Source organism: Symphalangus syndactylus, chromosome 19 (genome assembly GCF_028878055.3).
Source record: "Symphalangus syndactylus isolate Jambi chromosome 19, NHGRI_mSymSyn1-v2.1_pri, whole genome shotgun sequence".
NCBI lineage: Eukaryota > Metazoa > Chordata > Mammalia > Primates > Hylobatidae > Symphalangus > Symphalangus syndactylus.
Window position 1 is genome coordinate 50,881,590 of NC_072434.2, and position 18,696 is coordinate 50,900,285.

General features: G+C 37.3%; 1 protein-coding gene across 6 annotated transcripts in view; it reads right to left on the minus strand.

Annotated features, from left to right (window-relative positions):
• Positions 1 to 18,696, minus strand: part of PATJ (PATJ crumbs cell polarity complex component) — a 425,559-nt gene that overhangs the window by 321,790 nt on the left and 85,073 nt on the right. For all 6 annotated transcript variants that reach the window (XM_055235148.2, XM_055235146.2, XM_063613334.1 and 3 more), the window contains exons 16-17: positions 14,015 to 14,176; positions 7,789 to 7,920 (exon numbers count right to left, since the gene is read on the minus strand). In XM_055235148.2, coding sequence (XP_055091123.1) covers positions 7,789 to 7,920; positions 14,015 to 14,176 — 294 coding nt within the window. The remainder of the gene's footprint in view (positions 1 to 7,788; positions 7,921 to 14,014; positions 14,177 to 18,696) is intronic.

The following is an 18,696-nucleotide window of genomic DNA, read 5'->3' on the forward strand; positions in this document are numbered from 1 at the left end:
AGATAGTAGGCTTGCACAGGCTGTTGAAAACTATACACTGATATTAGCATTTACTCAAATTCTCAAATCTCTTGGTAAAAATTAAAGTCCTAATGCCCTCCCCCCAACCCCACCACTTTAAAGCTAAATTCTCTAATAAACAAAGGTAAAACAAGATTAAAATTTGTGGAAGAAGAAATAAATAAATAAAATTTGGTGGAAGAAATAGAAATAGAGTTTGGGGCACTAATATCATAGTCTGAATGTAAACACTTTATGCCCACTTAGCTACAAAGGCCAATAAATTAATTACTGCCATATATAAAGTTGAAACAAAATTGATAGTTATATATTGCTATCACTTAATCTGTCCACATCATAGAAAACCATTAGCAAATTCATGAATTACATACCTGCTTACACTATCTTCCATGAGAATTATCTGAATAAGGAAATAACTGTACATAAGAAAGGATCCATTTTAAGCGGTCTAAATATATGTGAGTCTCACAAACTGTTAAATGCAAGCTATTTGGTAAATATGTACCAAAATTTAAAAGATACAGTATGCTCTTCTGATGAGCAATTCCACTTCTAGGAATTTATCACCTACCTATCACAAGATTTATTCCCACCTTTTAACAAAAATATCCACTAAAGCCTTACTTAAAATACCCACCAACTGGGTACAGGAGGCTGATGAAATAAATTATTGTACATCAACAATAAAAATACTATGTAGTCATTAAAAAGAGGTAGCTCTATAAATGGGGCCAAAATGAAAGAGCATATAATTTTAAGAAAAAAAATATAGAGCCTTTAAAGTGTGTATGATACAATCCATTTATATGTCAAAATTGTTTAAAAATTAAATGATTAAGTACTATTACTTATATAACCATGTATATATAAAATGTTTCTGGAAGGATGGACAAGAAAAACCAGGTTTTTTACCTGGAAGAAGTAAGGGATTATGGTCGGAGGTAGATTTGCTTGTCACAGGATATCTTTATACACCTTTGAATTTTTATGCCATATGTATGTATTACCTATTTTTAAAACATTTGCAATGTGCTCAGAAAGTCATTCTGTTGTGCATAGGATAAGGAAAAAGACAACTTAAAGACATACATGAAATATATACAATCCTGTCCTAAAACTTTTATAAATCTTTTAAAAAGAGAATTCTAATAGAGTTAATAGGCAGTCAAAACTACACACTAGATTTTTTGCACAAATACTAAGGCATACTATATTCAAGACTCAGTAACATGCCAATATTTTATATTTTGGTTTTATAACCCATTTCCTCTTTTAAGAAAAATTAATAACTGTCAATTTTTATAGAGAGAAATATTTTCACTATTCTTTTTAATGAGTCGCCATTTGACTTTGGTTTCAAACAAATTTTTAAAGCATTACTAATAGTATTTACATATGAATCACCTCCCAATGGCTATGTTATTATGATTTCTATTTTTATCTCTCTCAGACTTTGAGAGAGATAGAAATAGTGTTTCAAAAATATCTGCTTTGGCAAAAATTGAGTCACTCAAGAGGGGAGAGGAATGAGGAATAGGATGTAGGATGGAGGAGAATAATTGGTTAATAAATTTTATCTTCTAAATCACTGAAATTCAAAAAGTACCAAGGATGGCAATATCATGGCTAATGTTCAAAAATTGGCTAATGTCAAACATTTCCAGTGAATTATAATCATGAGGGGTTATTCAAAGTTCAACATAAATCAAAACACCAGAAAATATCTACTTGCCATGTTTAATTTATAAGGTCAACTGAAGGTAAAATCCATACAGTTCTAATTTTTTTTCAAGCTTTTTGGTAGAAATTAAAAATTACAGACTCTTGGACTACCTAATCATTGTTTCATTATTGAAAATTAACCCACAACAAATTACTTGCACTAGTTTAGGATTCTTAAATTTGCAATGATGGTCTTCTGAAGCAATAAAACTAGCTCTTACACAATGCATATGAGCACACTATATTAATTTTTAATACCTGCTAAACTTTCATATAAGCATGAAAAATGAGAATACTATCTAGTAGCTTAGTTTTTAAGATATGAAATTTTTCACAAGCTGAAAAAACAGAAAGGTCTTCTGTAATAAGTTTACTATAGCGATGCCCTGTAATAAAATGCACATGGAAATAGCACTCACAAAGCAAAGAGCAGTATAATATGTATGGCATAGACCTGGTGGAGGAGGCGGTGGTGGAAGAAACAGAAAGAAAAAAGAAGACCTGGGGCCCAGCTGCTTCAGTTCTACCATATACTATCTGTATGAATTGGACTAATTACTTAAGTTTTCTGTGCCTCAGTTTCTTCACTTCTAAAATGACAACAATAAGAGTATCTCTTTCATACGGTTCATGTGAGGAATACATAGCCTAATATATGTAAAGCAATTACCTGGCACTCAGAAAACACTCAATAAATGTTACCTGACATTGGTATTAATACTAGTGTGAGTATCAGTAATCTTCCACAGAGACAACAGTCTAAGGAATAAAGACATTACACATAAATACTAGGGAAACAAGACAGAGATAACTAAGGTACAATATAAAAACCTCACCTACAAACTGGCAAGAAATTACAGTATAAAAACTTATAACCAAGTTTCTGAAGAATTTTGTTGCTTAGAAACAGAGTACTCAGTCGGCCGGGCACGGTGGCTCACGCCTGTAATCCCAGCACTTTGGGAGGCCGAGGCAGGTGGATCACGAGGTCAGGAGATCGAGACCATCCTGGCTAACATGGTGAAACCCCATCTCTACTAAAAATACAAAAAAAAAAAAAAAAAAAATTAGCCAGGCTTGGTAGCGGGCGCCTGTAGTCCCACCTACTCGGGAGGCTGAGGCAGGAGAATGGCGTGAACCTGGGAGGCAGAGCTTGCAGTGAGCCGAGATCGCGCCACTGCACTCCAGCCTGGGCGACTCAGCAAGACTCCATCTCAAAAAAAAAAAAAAGAAAGAAAGAAACAGAGTACTCAGTCAAGCCATAATATTCATGCTCTTAACAAATTACACAGCACTGTTTGCCACGACGCAATCCTGTAAGGCATGACAATGGCGATCAGTGAATCTTCTAATACGGCACACGTACAGAGTGGGATTTTAACTAGCCACTATATGAAGTGGCTAGGTGCATTTGAGACTAACAAATATTCTACACCTCTGTTCAAATAATAGCCAACAAAGCTACTACCACTGTACCCTAAGAGCTAAGAAAGAAACTTATAACCTAATCATATTTATTGTCTTCCTTGTTGCTTTCTCTTTTGCCTTTGACCCAATCTAATTTAAAATGTCTTTCATGAAATGAATTTTCACACTTTGTTCTTTGGCCATATGACTCAGTTAAAGAACTGTGTATCAGACTCAGCTGATCATTTTAGGTATAAAGGCAGACCTCTTTTCTCTGCTCAGTTACACAACTTCCATCAATATTCTGAGTCACTGACCTGTCTGGAGAGCTACCCTATTGTTCTATAGACTAATTGAAGCTCCTTTATCTGCTAACTCATCTTTCCCTTTTTTTTTTTTTTTTTTTAAGACAGAGTCTCACTCTGTCTCCCAGGCTGGAGTGCAGTGGCACAATCTCAGCTCACCATAACCTCTGCCTCCCAGGCTCAAGGGACTCTACTGCCTCAGCCTCCTGAGTAGCTACGATTACAGGCATGCACCACCACGCCTGGCTAATTTTTGTATTTTTTAGTGCAGACAGGGTGTCACCATGTTGGCCAGGCTGGTCTCAAACTTCTGGCCTCAAGCAATCTGCCCACTTTGGCCTCCCAAAGTGCTGGGATTACGGGTGTAAGCCACCACGCCTGGTCTCTTTTCCTAAAGTTCAGTTCAATTTATATAAAAAGCAAACTTCTGGCCAATAATCCACAATTGAGTAATTCACATATGGCTCATCAAGAATTGGCTGTATTTTAGAATGCAATTTTAAAATTAAGTTTAGACTTCACTAAACAAAGGCATCTACTTATTAATTTTTCTAATCTAACTAGAGAGTTAAAGAATTGATAGAGTACAAACATTACAGTATGGTGCCATCTTTGAGGACAGTATCAAAAACTTTTGTGTTTATTTTCTAAACTGAATAATTGTTAATACATGTCCATAACAACATAACATTTCCTATTTCCTTACACACTAATTCACTTAATCCACACAATCCTTTGTGCTAGACATTACTATCTCCATTTTCTAAATTTGGAGGTACATAAACACCAATGAAATAGATGAATGTAATTTTGTTAGGCTCTTCAAAAAGTTCTTATTCTAGAGAAAAGGCTGTTCATGAGAAAAGTGGTTAACTGAAATGAAATATTCCAAAGTAAATTTTCAATCTCTTCAATAATGCTAAGTAAGCCCTTTACAACCTAAAAGTTCTCTCTTGCTACCAATACTTTCTCTCTGTAGCTAAATGTTTCTGCAGTACTTTTTGTTCTGAACATGCTAGGCATGGCAGGGCAAGAATTTGCCTTGGCCCTACTCAGCTACCTAATAAATTCATACAGGACATGCCGAATGCAATAATAGCCAGGGACGTGGCCTTTCATGGCTTTTGCTAAACCTTTGCCTGGCCTTGCAAAAAATATTTTTGAACTTCAGAATTTATTACCTAATTACAACAAGGGAGGGTATAACCGATTAATTAACTTGCCCAAAACCAAATTTGAATTGTGTTTACCTGTCATCTAAATGTCATAGTAGATAACAGTTCTAGGTAGCACTGACAAATGGTGAAAAATGTGCTGTACACATCTGTAAGTATACTTAAGACTGACTTAAGAAAAGCATCCAAGTTAGGATTGAATGTGTTCCCCTCCCCATTCCCCAAGGTTCAGCTGTAGAAGTAAATAAGATGAGCCCTTTAATTTGAATCAAAGTGGCCTTTAGGAAATTAAGTAGTTATGTTCTATAAGAAGCACAAAGACAAAAAGAATATCTAATCCTTTGTTGGCAGAAAATTACTTTATATAATTTGTACAGAAACAAATGTCAGCATGTGTGCTGCTGATTGTGAGGTAAATGAGAAGAAAAGGAAAATCCTAGAATTCTATAAATTAAAAATAAAATTTCAAAAAGCAATAGAAGTTACAATACATACCTATAGGAATGCAATGAAGAACAAAAAATTCTACATTTAGAACTGACTATAGATGTTTTTAAGTGTAAAGCTCAGAAAGGTGTTTTCCTTTTAACTAGGGATTAAATTCTTAAGGACTATCTAGTTTTTCTTTCCATCCTTTACTGAATTCTTTTGAGTTCTGAAACATTTCTCTGCCTTAATATGTGCAATATTCAAAATATAAAACTTACAGATAATGTCATTTGAAAACATCAGAGCAACCATTATGATATAAATATTTATAAGAATGCAAATATATATAGATTCCTACAATAATAGAAATGGAAATGTACCTGAATATCTAAGACCACATCTGAAAGGTGTCTTCTAAATTAAATCCCAATTATCAAAGTCGATTATTAACAAATTCCCATTAAATTTGTTCATTCAATTCCAGTTAATTTTGGCTAACGTAGGCTGGGCGTGGTAGCTCACGCCTGTAATCCCAGCACATTAGGAGGCTGAGGCAGGGGAATCACTTGAGGTCAGGAGTTCGACACTAGCCTGGCCAAAATGGTGAAACCCCATCTCTACGAAAAATAGAAAAGTTAAGAGGGCATGGTAGTGCATGCCTGTAGTCCCAGCTACTCAGGAGGCTGAGGCACAAGAATCGCTTGAACCCAGGAGGCAGAGATTGCAGTGAGCCAAGATCGCACCACTGCACTCCAGCCTGGGCGACAGAGTGAGACTGTCTCAAAATAGAAAACAAACAAACAAAAAAGGTCAGGCCTAATTTTGGCTAACCTAAACTTTATTAAATCATTCTGCAAATATTTATTAACCACTAACCACCTAGTGATTCTAGATAATATAGCTACAATGGGGAAGAAAAAAAGAGTCCCCGCCAGTTTTTTTTTTTTTTTTTTTTTTTTGAGATGGAGTCTCGCTCTGTCACCCAGGCTGGAGTGCAGTGGCGCGATCTGGGCTCACTGCTAGCTCCGCCTCCCGGGTTCACGCCATTCTCCTGCCTCAGCCTCTCCGAGTAGCTGGGACTACAGGCGCCCGCCACCTTGCCTGGCTAATTTTTTGTATTTTTAGTAGAGACGGGGTTTCACCGTGGTCTCGATCTCCTGACCTCATGATCCGCCCGCCTTGGCCTCCCAAAGTGCTGGGATTACAAGCGTGAGCCACCACGCCTGGCCCATTTGTTTTATATACTCTAATATTAACCAATATATAAACTTGCAAACACTTAACTGTGTTCAGATTTCTTGATAAATATATTTCCCAAAATATTTGGAATCAAGAACTTATCATTCAGTAATATTCCAAAGAGAAATTCTAAAAAGGAAGAGGGCTATCTGGCACAGAACTATGCCAGCAAAAATGAAATAGATTTCTTTTTCAGTAAATTTAAATCACACTGCCAAAATACAGAATTTAGACCGAGCACAGTGGCTCATGCCTGCAATCCCAGCACTTTGGGAGGCCAAGGCAGGCTGATCACTTGAGGTCAGGAGTTCGAGACCAGCCTGGCCAACATGGTGAAAACCCATCTCTACTAAAAAATACAAAATTTAGCCGGGTGTAGTGGTAGGCGCCTGTAGTCCCAGCTACTCAAGAGACTAAGGCAGGAGAATCACTTGAACCAGGGAGATGGAGGTTGCATGCTACTGCACTCCAGCCTGGGCGACAGAGTGAGACTCTGTCTCAAAAAAAATAAATAAATAAAATAGAATGTAATATTCTTATATAATGCTCAAACTATTTTTCTTTTAATCTATTCCTGATTGCCTTATTATATTAAAAAAGAATTGATTTTTAAATATCACTTGGCATTTTATGTGCTTTAATAGAGTACATTTTGCTTTACTAAACCACAATGTGTTAAGGCAGCACCAAAGTAGTAAAATACGCATCTTAAAAGTTAAGAGATTTCTTGGCAACAATTTTAATTCCCCCAAATAATCAGCAGTCTGAATATATGACAGTAACTGGTAGAACTGTATAACATAGATGTCTTGTTGTGACCTTTTACATCGCCTTCTCCCAAATGTATCAGTAACTTTACCCTAGTTATAATTGGAGTAGCTATAAATATATAAATACATAGATATTATATATTAATATAAATGCAATATATAACCTGACCAAGAATATTTCTATTTATTTAAGCACATTGAAATTAATAGGTAAGCTAAACTATAAACCTTCATATGAAGGGGAGGGAGAGGAGAGTACGAATTGGGAATGAGTGCTAATGTGTATGGGATTTCTTTTTCGGGTGTTGAAGATGTTCTAAAATTAGAGCGTGGTGATGGTTGCACAACTCTGTGAATATACTAAAAATGACTGAACTGTATGCTTAAAATGGGTGCATTTTATGGTACGTGAAAGATATCTGAACAAAGCTGAGGAACAAAAGTCCTCCATATAAACAAGTTCATCAAGTTCCCGTCTCTAAAAGCACCCATGGATATATAACTATTGCTTCCCTTATTGTCCAGTTCCTATGTAATGCATCATTTTATTCACTAAGGGAGCTACTAATTTTAAAGATAACAATTGAAAGTAGTATAATATCCCATCTTTGGGATTCAGTTTTGCTTAAGTCAATAGGGGTCTTAAACAATTACTACTTCCCATAACTTTGATACAAACCAATCACTCCAAAGAAAACACCCCTACACAGGTTCTTATACCTGGTAATCCAAAATGCTGAATCCCAAACCTTTACAATCTTTTAGTAGTTCAACAATCTTGACTTCAGGGGACCACAGTGCTAATTCCCCATCATCATCTTCTTCAGTATTGACATCCATACTGTGGTCAACCTGAAATACCAAAGAAGATAAATGCTTCAAAACACTATGCTTTCAATTCTGACAAGAACGCACACATCAAGAATCTCACAGCTTCTTCTCAAACTGAGAATTCTCTTTGGCATGCATAGTTTTTCTTTTTAATCTTTGTAAAAAGGGCATGCTCTGGGGCACACACACTCCAGGATAAGATCTTACAAAAATTCAAGTGCTTAAAAATTCAGACTGTTCATACAGTTTTTTTTATTAATGTGAAGAATTTATTTCATTCAAAGTATTAACACTGACCTCTTATACTTCAATGAGTTCTGTCATCCCATTAGAAGCATAAAAGGAAAAATATGCAACTTAAGTAAATGAAAACATCATACAAAGTAGAAGCTTATAAGATATGTAAGTAGCAATACCTGGATTCATAATTACAGAGAGAGACAAAGAAAGGGATGTCAACACAGAGACAGGCTGGAGGAGGACAGGGAAACCACTCCTGCTGACTCCTGGAAGTTTTCAAGAAAAGCTTTTCTAGAAAATAAGGTGAGAAAAAAAAAATCCAAGTCTTTGGACATCATGTAAGTCTAAAATGAATAAAAATCACTGAGTTGAAATAATGAAAATCTGATCTTAGAAGAAATAGGTCAGCACAACTGCCCAGCATACAGGTCCTTTGTTACTTTTCTTGATTTTACTCCTGAAAGTCCCTCTATTCTAGACTCCTTGTCTTTTTGGGAAGAAGAGTCATTGCTATGTGGAATTCCAGGAAGTTAAATGAGAGGGTCAATGGATCCACTATGCAGAAGAATGGCTGCTTCAAAAAACCTTCTGTTTTATACTAATTATAGCATTGTACTGTTGTTTTCATCTTATTGACATTCCCCCAAAATACTCTAAACTTCTATCTGAAGCTCGAAAATTATCTTTTATAGCCCAAGCAATGAACAAAATACCTGGCTCCTAAGCTAGAATGGAAACTCTGTGAGGGCTACCACAGAGTTTACCATGGTTATCAGCTCAACCATATAATGCCTGGCTCACAGCAGGCACACAATAAATAGTTGTTCAATACATTAAAAATTACCTATCTTTGAGTGTGTTTCTCTTGAAACTCCTTCTCAATAAAGGTACCAAGTAAATAATTTTTAAAAGTAGACTTCCTAAAACTTTGGGTAACCTCAGTAAATAAAAATGCATCATCTCTACAAACATAATTTTGAAACACCAGTATAAGAGAAGCAATTTAATGTAATCAAAAAAGGGAAGGGAAAAACCCTTTATAATTAGGAAAATAGCTAGTTTAAAAAATTTATTTTATTTACGTATGTATTTATTCTTTCCAACATTTATTTTAGGTTCGGGGGTATGTGTGCAGGTTTGTTATATGGGTAAATTGTGTGTCACAGGAGTCTAATGTACAGATTTTGTCACCCACGTAATAAGCATAGTGACTGACAGGTAGTTTTCTCATCCCCACCCTCCTTCTACCCTCTACCCTCAAGTAGGCCCCAGCGTATATTGTTCTCTTCTTTGTGTCCGTGTGTACTCAATGTTTAGCTCCCACTTATGAGTGAGAACATATGGTATTTGGTTTTCCGTTTCTGTGTTAATTTGCTTAGGATAATGGCCTCTGGCTCCATTCAGGTTGCTGCAAAGGACATGATTTCATTCTTTTTTATGGCTGGATAGTATTCCATGGTGTCTATGTACCACATTTTCTTTATCTAGTCCACTGTTGATGGGCATTAGGTTTGTTCCATGTCTTTGCTATTGGGAATAGTACTGTGATGAATATACACACGCATCTTTATGGCAAAACAATTTACATTCCTCTGGGACTGCTGGGTTGAATGGTAGTTCTGTTTTAAGATCTTTGAGAAATTTCCAAAATGCTTTCCACAGTAGCTGAACTAATTTACATTCTCATCAGCAGTGCTAAGTGTTTCCTTTTCTCCACAACCTCCCCAGCATCTGTTATTTTTTAACTTTTTAATAATGGCCATTGTGACTGGTATGAGATGGTATCTCATTGTAGTTTTGATTTGCATTTCTCTAATGATCAGTGCTATTAAGCATTTTTTTCATATGGTGGTTGGCCACATATATGTCTTCTTTTGAGAAGTGTCTGTGCGTGTCCTTTGCCCATTTTTTAATGGGGGCTGTTTGTTTTTGCTTGCTGCTTTAAGTTCTTTATAGATTCTTGGATATTAGATCTTTGTCAGATGCATAGTTTGCAAATATTTTCTCTCAGTCTGTAGGTTGCCTGTTTACTCTGTTGATAGTTTCTTTTGCTGCACGAAAGCTGTTTGGTTTAATTAAGTCCCACTTGTCAATTTTTGTTTTTGTTGCAATTGCTCTTGAAATCTTCATCATGAAATCTTTGCCAAGGCCAACAAGGCCAACAAGGCCAATATCCACAATGGTAGCTCCTAGGTTTTCTTCTAGGGTTTTTATAGTTTTAGGTTTTACATTTAAGTGTGTTTTTTTTGTTTTTGTTTGTTTGTTTGTTTTTTGAGATGGAGTCTCGCTCTGTCGCTCAGGCTGGAGTGCAGTGGCGCAATCTCAGCTCACTGCAACCTCCACCCCCCGGGTTCACGCCATTCTCCTGCCTCAGCCCCCCAAGTAGCTGGGACTACAGGCACCCACCACTACACCCAGCTAATTTTTTGTATTTTTAGTAGAGATGGGGTTTCACCATGTTAGCCAGGAAGGTCTCAATCTCCTGACCTCATTATCTGTCCCCTTGGCCTCTCAAAGTGTTGGGATTACAGGCGTGAGTCACCACGCCCGGTCTACATTTAAGTCTTTAATCCATGTTGAGTTGATTTTTGTAGATGGTGAAAGGAGGGGGTCCAGTTTCAATCTTTTGCATATGGGTAGCCAGTTTTCCCAGCAACATTTTCCAAATAAGAAGTCCATTCCCCATTGCTTGTTATTGTTGGCTTTGTTAAACAACAGATGCTTGTAGATGTGCACCTTTATTTCTAGGTTCTTTAACGTGTTCCATTGGTCTATGTGTCTATTTTTGTACCAATACCATGCTGTTTTGGTTACTATAGCATTGTACTATAGTTTGAAGTTGGGTAGTGTGATACCTCTGGCTTTGTTCTTTTTGCTTAGGACTGCTTTGGCTATTTGGGCTCTTTTTTGGTTCTAAAAAATTTTTCTAAAAATTTCCTTAAAATTTAGAAAAATTTTAGAATAGTTTTTTTCTAATTCTGTGAAAAACGTCACAGAAATAGCATTGAATATATAAATTGCTTTGGGCAGTATAGCCATTTTAACACTACTGATTCTTCCTATCCATGAGCATGGAATGTTTTTCTATTTGTGTCATCTCTGATTTCTATGAGCAGTGTTTTGTAATTCTCATTGTAGACATCTTCCACCTTCCTGGTTAGCTGTATTCCAGTTATTTTGTTCTTTTTGTGGCTATTGTGAATGGGATTGAGTTCCTAATTTGGTTCTCAGCTTGGATGTTACTGGTGTAAAGAAATGTTACTGATTTTTGTATAGTGATATCGTATCCTGAAACTTTCTGAGGTTGTTTATCAGATCTAGGAGGCTTTGGGCAAGAGACTATGGGGTAGAAAAACATTTTTTGAATTAGGATTGGTCCAGATCTTAAACTGTCACTGCAAGACACGGGTGGTCAATAACCGGTCCACAGTGGATTGAACCTAACATGGGAACAATATGAAGCCGAAAACTTGAAATGAGTGGAAACATTATGGATCAATAACCTCTGCATATTTCAGTCTGATGTGTGGAAGTGATATACTTAAAAAGAAAACACTTATATCTTCCAACAAAAAGTAAAGTTCCAATGGCTAATACAACATGATTGATGTTTTACTGGGGCATTTAATACCCTCACTGATTATTGAGTATTCGAATTTTGGCTAAGCTGCCTAACCAGATAGGGTTTAAGAATATAAGATGGTATTAGGAGAAATGAAAAAAGAGACAGATGGAAAAAGAGCCAAGACTTTAAGAAACCACACACAATTATAAAACCTGTGTTTATAGAAATGTCAAGGCATTCAAGGTACATAAGATATTATACTGCAACCTGAAATATATCACTTTGATACAATCAATTCTGCATAACTCCTGTATTTACAGAATGGAAAGCAATCAACTAATGGGCAGCAAGGTTGACATTTAGCATAATTCAAAGCTGTTGTTCACCATTGTGGTAAAGCATGACAGACAGGGGCAGAGAGTCAGGAAGTGGGGTTTCTGATTTACACACCTTGCAAGATTAGATTAAAGGCATTGTTATCAGCCTTTAGAGGGAACCCACCACCCATATTTCATTTTGGTAAGGATAGCAAAAGTCACAAAAGTGTGGCATTTGAGTATCCTCCCTGAAATAGTTTTTACAAAAGTTAAACATTTTTTTAAAAAAGAGTCAACCAATAATCAAAAATTTTCCAAGCCCCTCTTATATGCCTAATATAGACTAAAAACACTATGAAATAGAAAATAATTTTAAGATATGGCCTTTGCCCACAATGAGCTGACAGTCTTCTTGGATAAACAAGATTAATACATACTAAAGTATCTATAAGACAGTGTTAGACTCTTATGTACTTCAGGACATAAGAAAACAAAAACGGATGGACTGGCAGAGACTCGAACAGCCATAGCTGACTGTTACTGAGCACTTCCCATGTGCAAGGCATTGTGTTAAGAACTTGCTCACATGACTGCATTTCCTTCTCCCACAAACTCATGAGATGGGTAAGTATGATAAGTATCACCATTTTTCAAAGGAAAAATATGAACAGAAAGTCATTTGCCCAAAGATTCACAATTATGAGGTAGTAGGGGCAGGATTAGTTTCATGTGTACTGAAATCCAGAACTTAAGTAAAAAGCCCCATGAATCCAAACTGGTGTTTAGTGGAATTACAACCCAAAAGAGATTGAAAAGGGGGAAAAGTAGCATAAAAGATGAGGTTACTAATAGCATAAGATGGCAAAGCATGTGCTCAAAACTCTTCCAGCTGGGTACAGTGGCGCACACCTGCAATCCCAGCACTTTGGGAGGTTGAGGTGAGAGGATTGCTTCAGTCCAGGAGTTTGAGACCACCCTGGGAAATATGGCAAGACTCTGACTATACGAAAAAAATTTTTTAGTTAGCTGAGTGTGGTGGCATGTGCCTGGGTCCCAGCTACTCGGGAGGCTGAGGCGGGAGGGTTGCTTGAGCCCAGAAGGTCGAGGCTACAGTGAGCCATGTTCAAAACACTGTGCTCCAGCCTGGAGAGATCCTGTTTCGAGAGAAAAAAAAAAAACTCTTTTCATAATTACAATGCTCTTTAAAAAAAAAAAATAAAGAGTACCAAGAGCATATAAAGTGTTATTTCATTCTCTGATCTTCTGAAGGGTTTTATGGCAATTTCTAGACTCACTTTGAAATTTATCATAGAGTTTCTTTTTTTTTTTTTTTTTTTGAGACGGACTTTCGCTCTTGTTGCCCAGGCTGGAGCGCAATAATCTCAGCTCAGCGCAACCTCTGCCTCCTGGGTTCAAGTGATTTTCCTGCCTCAGCCTCCCAAGTTGCTGGGATTATAGGCATGCGCCACCATGCCTGGCTAATTTTTTGTACTTTTAGTAGAGACGGGGTTTCTGCATGTTGGTCAGGCTGGTCTCCAACTCCCGACCTTAGGTGATCCGCTCACCTCGGCCTCCCAGAGTGCTAGGATTACAGGCGTGAGCCACCGCGCCCGGCTGAGTTTCATATTTTTAAGGTTCTGAAAAAGAGAAGTACATTAGATATGCAACTTTCTCAAACACCTTAAACTTATATAAGACAAACTGAGTTGAACTAAAAGCCAAAAGTAATGAATCCAGGCAATTACTAAAAAAACAGATTCTCTAAAATCAAAATGCATGTGCATCAATGTTGCCAACATGTCAAGGAAAGGGAAGGAAGGAATTTTTTGATGTTCAAGAGTAACAATTTGAAAAGCTATGCATTGTTGCCTTAGTCAAGTAAAAACAGAGCAGAGTGGAATGGTTTCCCCTCCCTTCATATTGCAGTACAGTCTTCGGGGCATCTTTGATGAATGGGCAGGCCTATGGGAACCGCACTATATTCATTTAGTACCTCTGTCTCAGGAAGAGAGGTTTCAGTGCACCTTGGTTCATCTACAGAAGCCTCATCATCAAACAACCTCCGACAGCAAACCAAAGTAAAAGGGGGTGGCACTTCTTTAAGAAAGGAGACTGCTTCTCGGCGAGATTTTCCATAGAGCTGTGTGCCATTGACCTAGGAAGACAAGGGGATAAGTCAGAACTGAGGCAGCCCCAAATGAAAAAACAAAAATCTCTTATTTATATCCATCTACCAAAATGAAAACAGGACATCATTTTATTTTCCCTGTAAACAAGGGGCCTCGCTTTCATCATATTTATGATTAAATAATATGCAAATAAAAATGTTAGAAATCCTTAAAAATTTTAAAATCTAAGGCTAAATTTTTGCGTGTATTGATGGATAAAGTACAAAATGCATGCAGAGTACGCCCTTACTGGGTAAGGGATCTGCCTAATCTTTTGCAGCACTGTGGTTTCTCCTTTTTTTTTTTTTTTTTTTTGAGACGGAGTCTCACTCTGTTGCCCAGGCTGGAGTGCAGTGGCGCAATCTCGGCTCACTGCAAGCTCCGCCTCCCGAATTCACGCCATTCTCCTGCCTCAGCCTCCGAGTATCTGGGACTACAGGCGCCCAGCTAATTTTTTGTATTTTTTTTTTTTTTTTTTTTTTTTGCTGCAAATGACAGGACTTTATTCTTTTTATGGCTGAATAGTATCCTATTTTCTTTATCTATTCATCCGTTGATGGACAATTAAGTTGATTCTATAACTCTTCAATATATTGATTTCCTTTTTTTGGATATATATCCAGAAGTGGAATGAATGGACCACATGGTAGTCCTTGTTGGAGGGGGGAGGGACAGCATTAGGAGATCTACCTAATGCTAAATGACGAGTTAATGGGTGCAGCAAAACAACATGGCACATGGATACCTATGTAACAAACCTGCACATTGTGCACATGTACCCTAAAACCTAAAGTATAATAATTAAAAAAAAAACTAGCTAAAAAAGAAATGATGAGAAACATCATCAATCAAATGATGAGAATTTTTTGTATTTTTAGTAGAGACGGGGTTTCACCGTGGTCTCGATCTCCTGACCTCGTGATCTGCCCGCCTCGGCCTCCCAAAGTGCTGGGATTACAAGCGTGAGCCACCGCGCCCAGCCGTGGTTTCTCCTTTCAAAACTCCAACGTCATATTCTCTCACCTACCTCTACTCAGCTCTCCTTAAACACAGTAAGTATCACTTACAGCCCTTTAAGACTGCTTCCCTTTGCATTTTCATTTTATAAGAATATCACTACCGAAATTTAAGGGTGTTAAAAAAACTGTTTAATTTATTGCTTAAAGTATAGCTAATAAGTCTAGAATACTTGGCTGTCAAAATTTAACATCAGTCCACAATATTCATTCACATCCCATACATTCTTAATACCATTCTAGAAAAATAACTTCTATTGAAAAGAAATATACATAACTTTGCATCAGTTACATGCTCTGCTGATACAGCAATCAAGCATATATAGAAAATACTAAAATAATTTTTAAAATAATTTTATGCAAGTGTCTCATATGTTTAAAGGAAAAAAGTATTCTTTATTAATGATTAATCCTTGTCACCAAAAAATCATCTAAATTTCATATTACTTTTGGCGCATAATAATAATACTTGGCACCAATGATGATTTGGCTACATAATTCTAATTTTTCATATATATGACTTGAGCTCAAAGGGTCCTGTCAGTTCTAACTATAGGTCTCTAAAAGCTGATCTGTCTGCTACTCCCAAAAAGCTGAGGCATGAACAGAATGTGGGCAACAAATAATCTTTTCGCATCTGACTCCTACCCTCCTGGGAGGGTTTAGAAGCATTATTTGTTTTCAAGATATTTCTAGTCTGGCATTAATTTCTAATAGGTGCCGTGCTAATGTTGAGATAACTGGCCAGACTGACTTTACTGGGAGAAGCCCTTCTACAAATCTTTCACTGCACCAAAGAGGAAGAGGACACGGGGTTGCCGGAAGCCTTGAGCAGCGGGCTGAGTCTCAGGTCCACTATTCCTGGGAACCACTCTCAAGCCTGCAACATATCAAGCACTTTGCCATCAAGTCAGACATATCTCCCTGCCTCTTAATTATTTACAAGGAAACCACCACATGGTAAAGAGACCCACGTGCACTTTAGGAAGCTAGCTCTACTGGAAAGTCTTCATGACAAATGAAGAGGTCTAGGGGACAGCAAGCTCAGCAGCTGATGAAAGGTTTTACCTTGGGATAACTGCAAGTCAACCTTTACATAAGAAGAGGCAGGGAGGTACCCATCAATGGTCACACCGTATCCATGATTTCAACTGGTGTCACAAATGCACAAAGTTCTAAAATCAACTAAATGGGTAGTAACTTATACTAAAAAAATGCAAGGAGATAGAATCAGAGCAGGAATTCTACCCATACATGAGTATGAGTTTGTGTTGCACTTCAACAAATTAGAAAGTCACTTTTCAGGTTTTTATCTTGGAGTACCTTTAAATATTTATTTATCTCATTACTTATTCATTTGAATTGTCTCCAATTATTATACCAGTGCCTGGTAGTCCTCCTCACTGCTCTGTTGCTAAAGGGATTGGTCACATTTCCCATTACCAACTCCTATCTAAGGGGATTTATAGCTGCTGTAAATAGCTGTTCTGGGCTGAGACTTGGCACAGTGTTCTAACCCCAAAGCATATTTGTGTTTCTGGTTTTAAGTTCCAAGGAGTACATTACACACACACACACACACACACACACACGACACTTTGAGTTCAGGAGTTTATTTGGCTAACTGTACTGAGACTTTTAAATTTTGTATTTTTGGTTATTCAGAAGAAGCTAATTTGGCTAACTGTACAGAGACTTTTAAATTTTGTATTTTTGGTTATTCAGAAGAAGCTAATTTTTATTTTAGAATTCATAATACTTCTCAAGGTCCTTCAACTTGTGACCCTCCTAAGTGCTGTCAAATCTCGAGTATCCCAAGTTTTTAACTGGAAAATGCACACACACATACACGCTTCCAGAGTACAGAACATTGCACAAGTGCGGCCCCACTATTTTACCACATCCAACCATCATCCCAGCCCATAAAGCCTGTTAATATGCCTTTTTCACAGTGATAACATTGCCAATGCCCCGCAATGAGATACTGCTTTATAATTTACAGGGATGGTATTTCATTAGATCCTTACAGGCGCATAGTGAAGTGGGCATTTATTGATGAAGGAACTGATTCTCAACAAAGTCAAGTGACATGCCAAGGGACACATGCTAACCTGTGGCAATTCAGACCAAAAGTGGCTTTTCTGACTCCAAATCTGTGCTTCTTTCCTTATCCCAAGCTCTTTCACCAGATTATCTATATTTAAGAATTCAAAAACTCTTCACACTACCTTATTATAGCACATTCTTTTACAAGGTGGTAGGCCCAGGGGACCCTAGTCTTGGCTAAATCATACAGAATTCAGCTGATGGCTGGGATCACCTATACTTGCTCTACTGTGATCCAGCCAACATTTCTTTAGCGCCTACCACATACTAGTAGTGATTTATACTTAATACCACCAAATTTCACACTTAAAAATGGTTAAAATGGGCCAGGCATGGTGGCTCATGACTGTAATTCCAGTACTTTGGGAGGCTGAGGTAGAAGAATTGCTTGAGGCCAGGCGTTCAAGACCAGCATGGGCAAAATAGCAAGACTCTGTCTCCACAAAATAACTAAAAAATTAGCTGGGCATGGTGGCGCACAGCTATGGTCCTAGCTACTCGGGAGGTTGAGGTGAGAAGATTGCTTGAGCCCAGGAGTTTGATGCTGCAGTAAGCTATGACCACGCCACTGCACTCCAGCCCAGGCAACAGAGTGAGACTCTGACTCTTAAAAAAAAAAAAAAAGGAAAAAAGGTTAAAATGGTAAATTTCATGTTATATATATTTTGCCACCAAAAAAAAAAAACAGTGGACCGGGTACAGTGGCTCACACATGTAATCCCAGCAGTTTGGGAGACTGAGGTGGGTGGATTGTTTGAGTTCAGGGGTTTGAGACCAGCTTGGGCAACATAGCAAGGCCCCGTTTCAAAAAAAAAAAAAAAAGTGAATTAAATTGGTTATACTCATACCTCTACTTGTCCTGAACAAATGTATCTCATTTCTCAACACCTAATAACTACATACTACAGCAATAGTCTCCAATCTACAAATGATCATGTATGATATCCACAAAGATATGCCCGTGCCCAGCCAATAAGAAGAGGAAGACCAAAAAGAAAGCATAATTATTCTAATAAAACGTAGCGCATTAATCTGCAATAAGAAGCCCAATACCATTCCCTTGAACACCTCTAAAAATAAGCAACTTACTACATCTTAGGACTCCAATACCCTACCCTCCCACGCTTATGACAGAATTTGATAACTAGTCATAGCACTTTCCCTCTAAAATTGAAATTATACCAGAATCCTTCCCATTATACTCCTTTAGGTAGCTGGACACTACTAATAAATTGCAATTACACCCAACATGAGACCTACTTGCTATCTCTGTCATTTCACTGTGAACAAACATAAATTTTAGAAAAAAAAAAAAAAAAAACTCTAACACTAAGGCCCATGGGATTCTGATCTTGGCTAAAGCTACTAGGTTGATTCTATTGAAT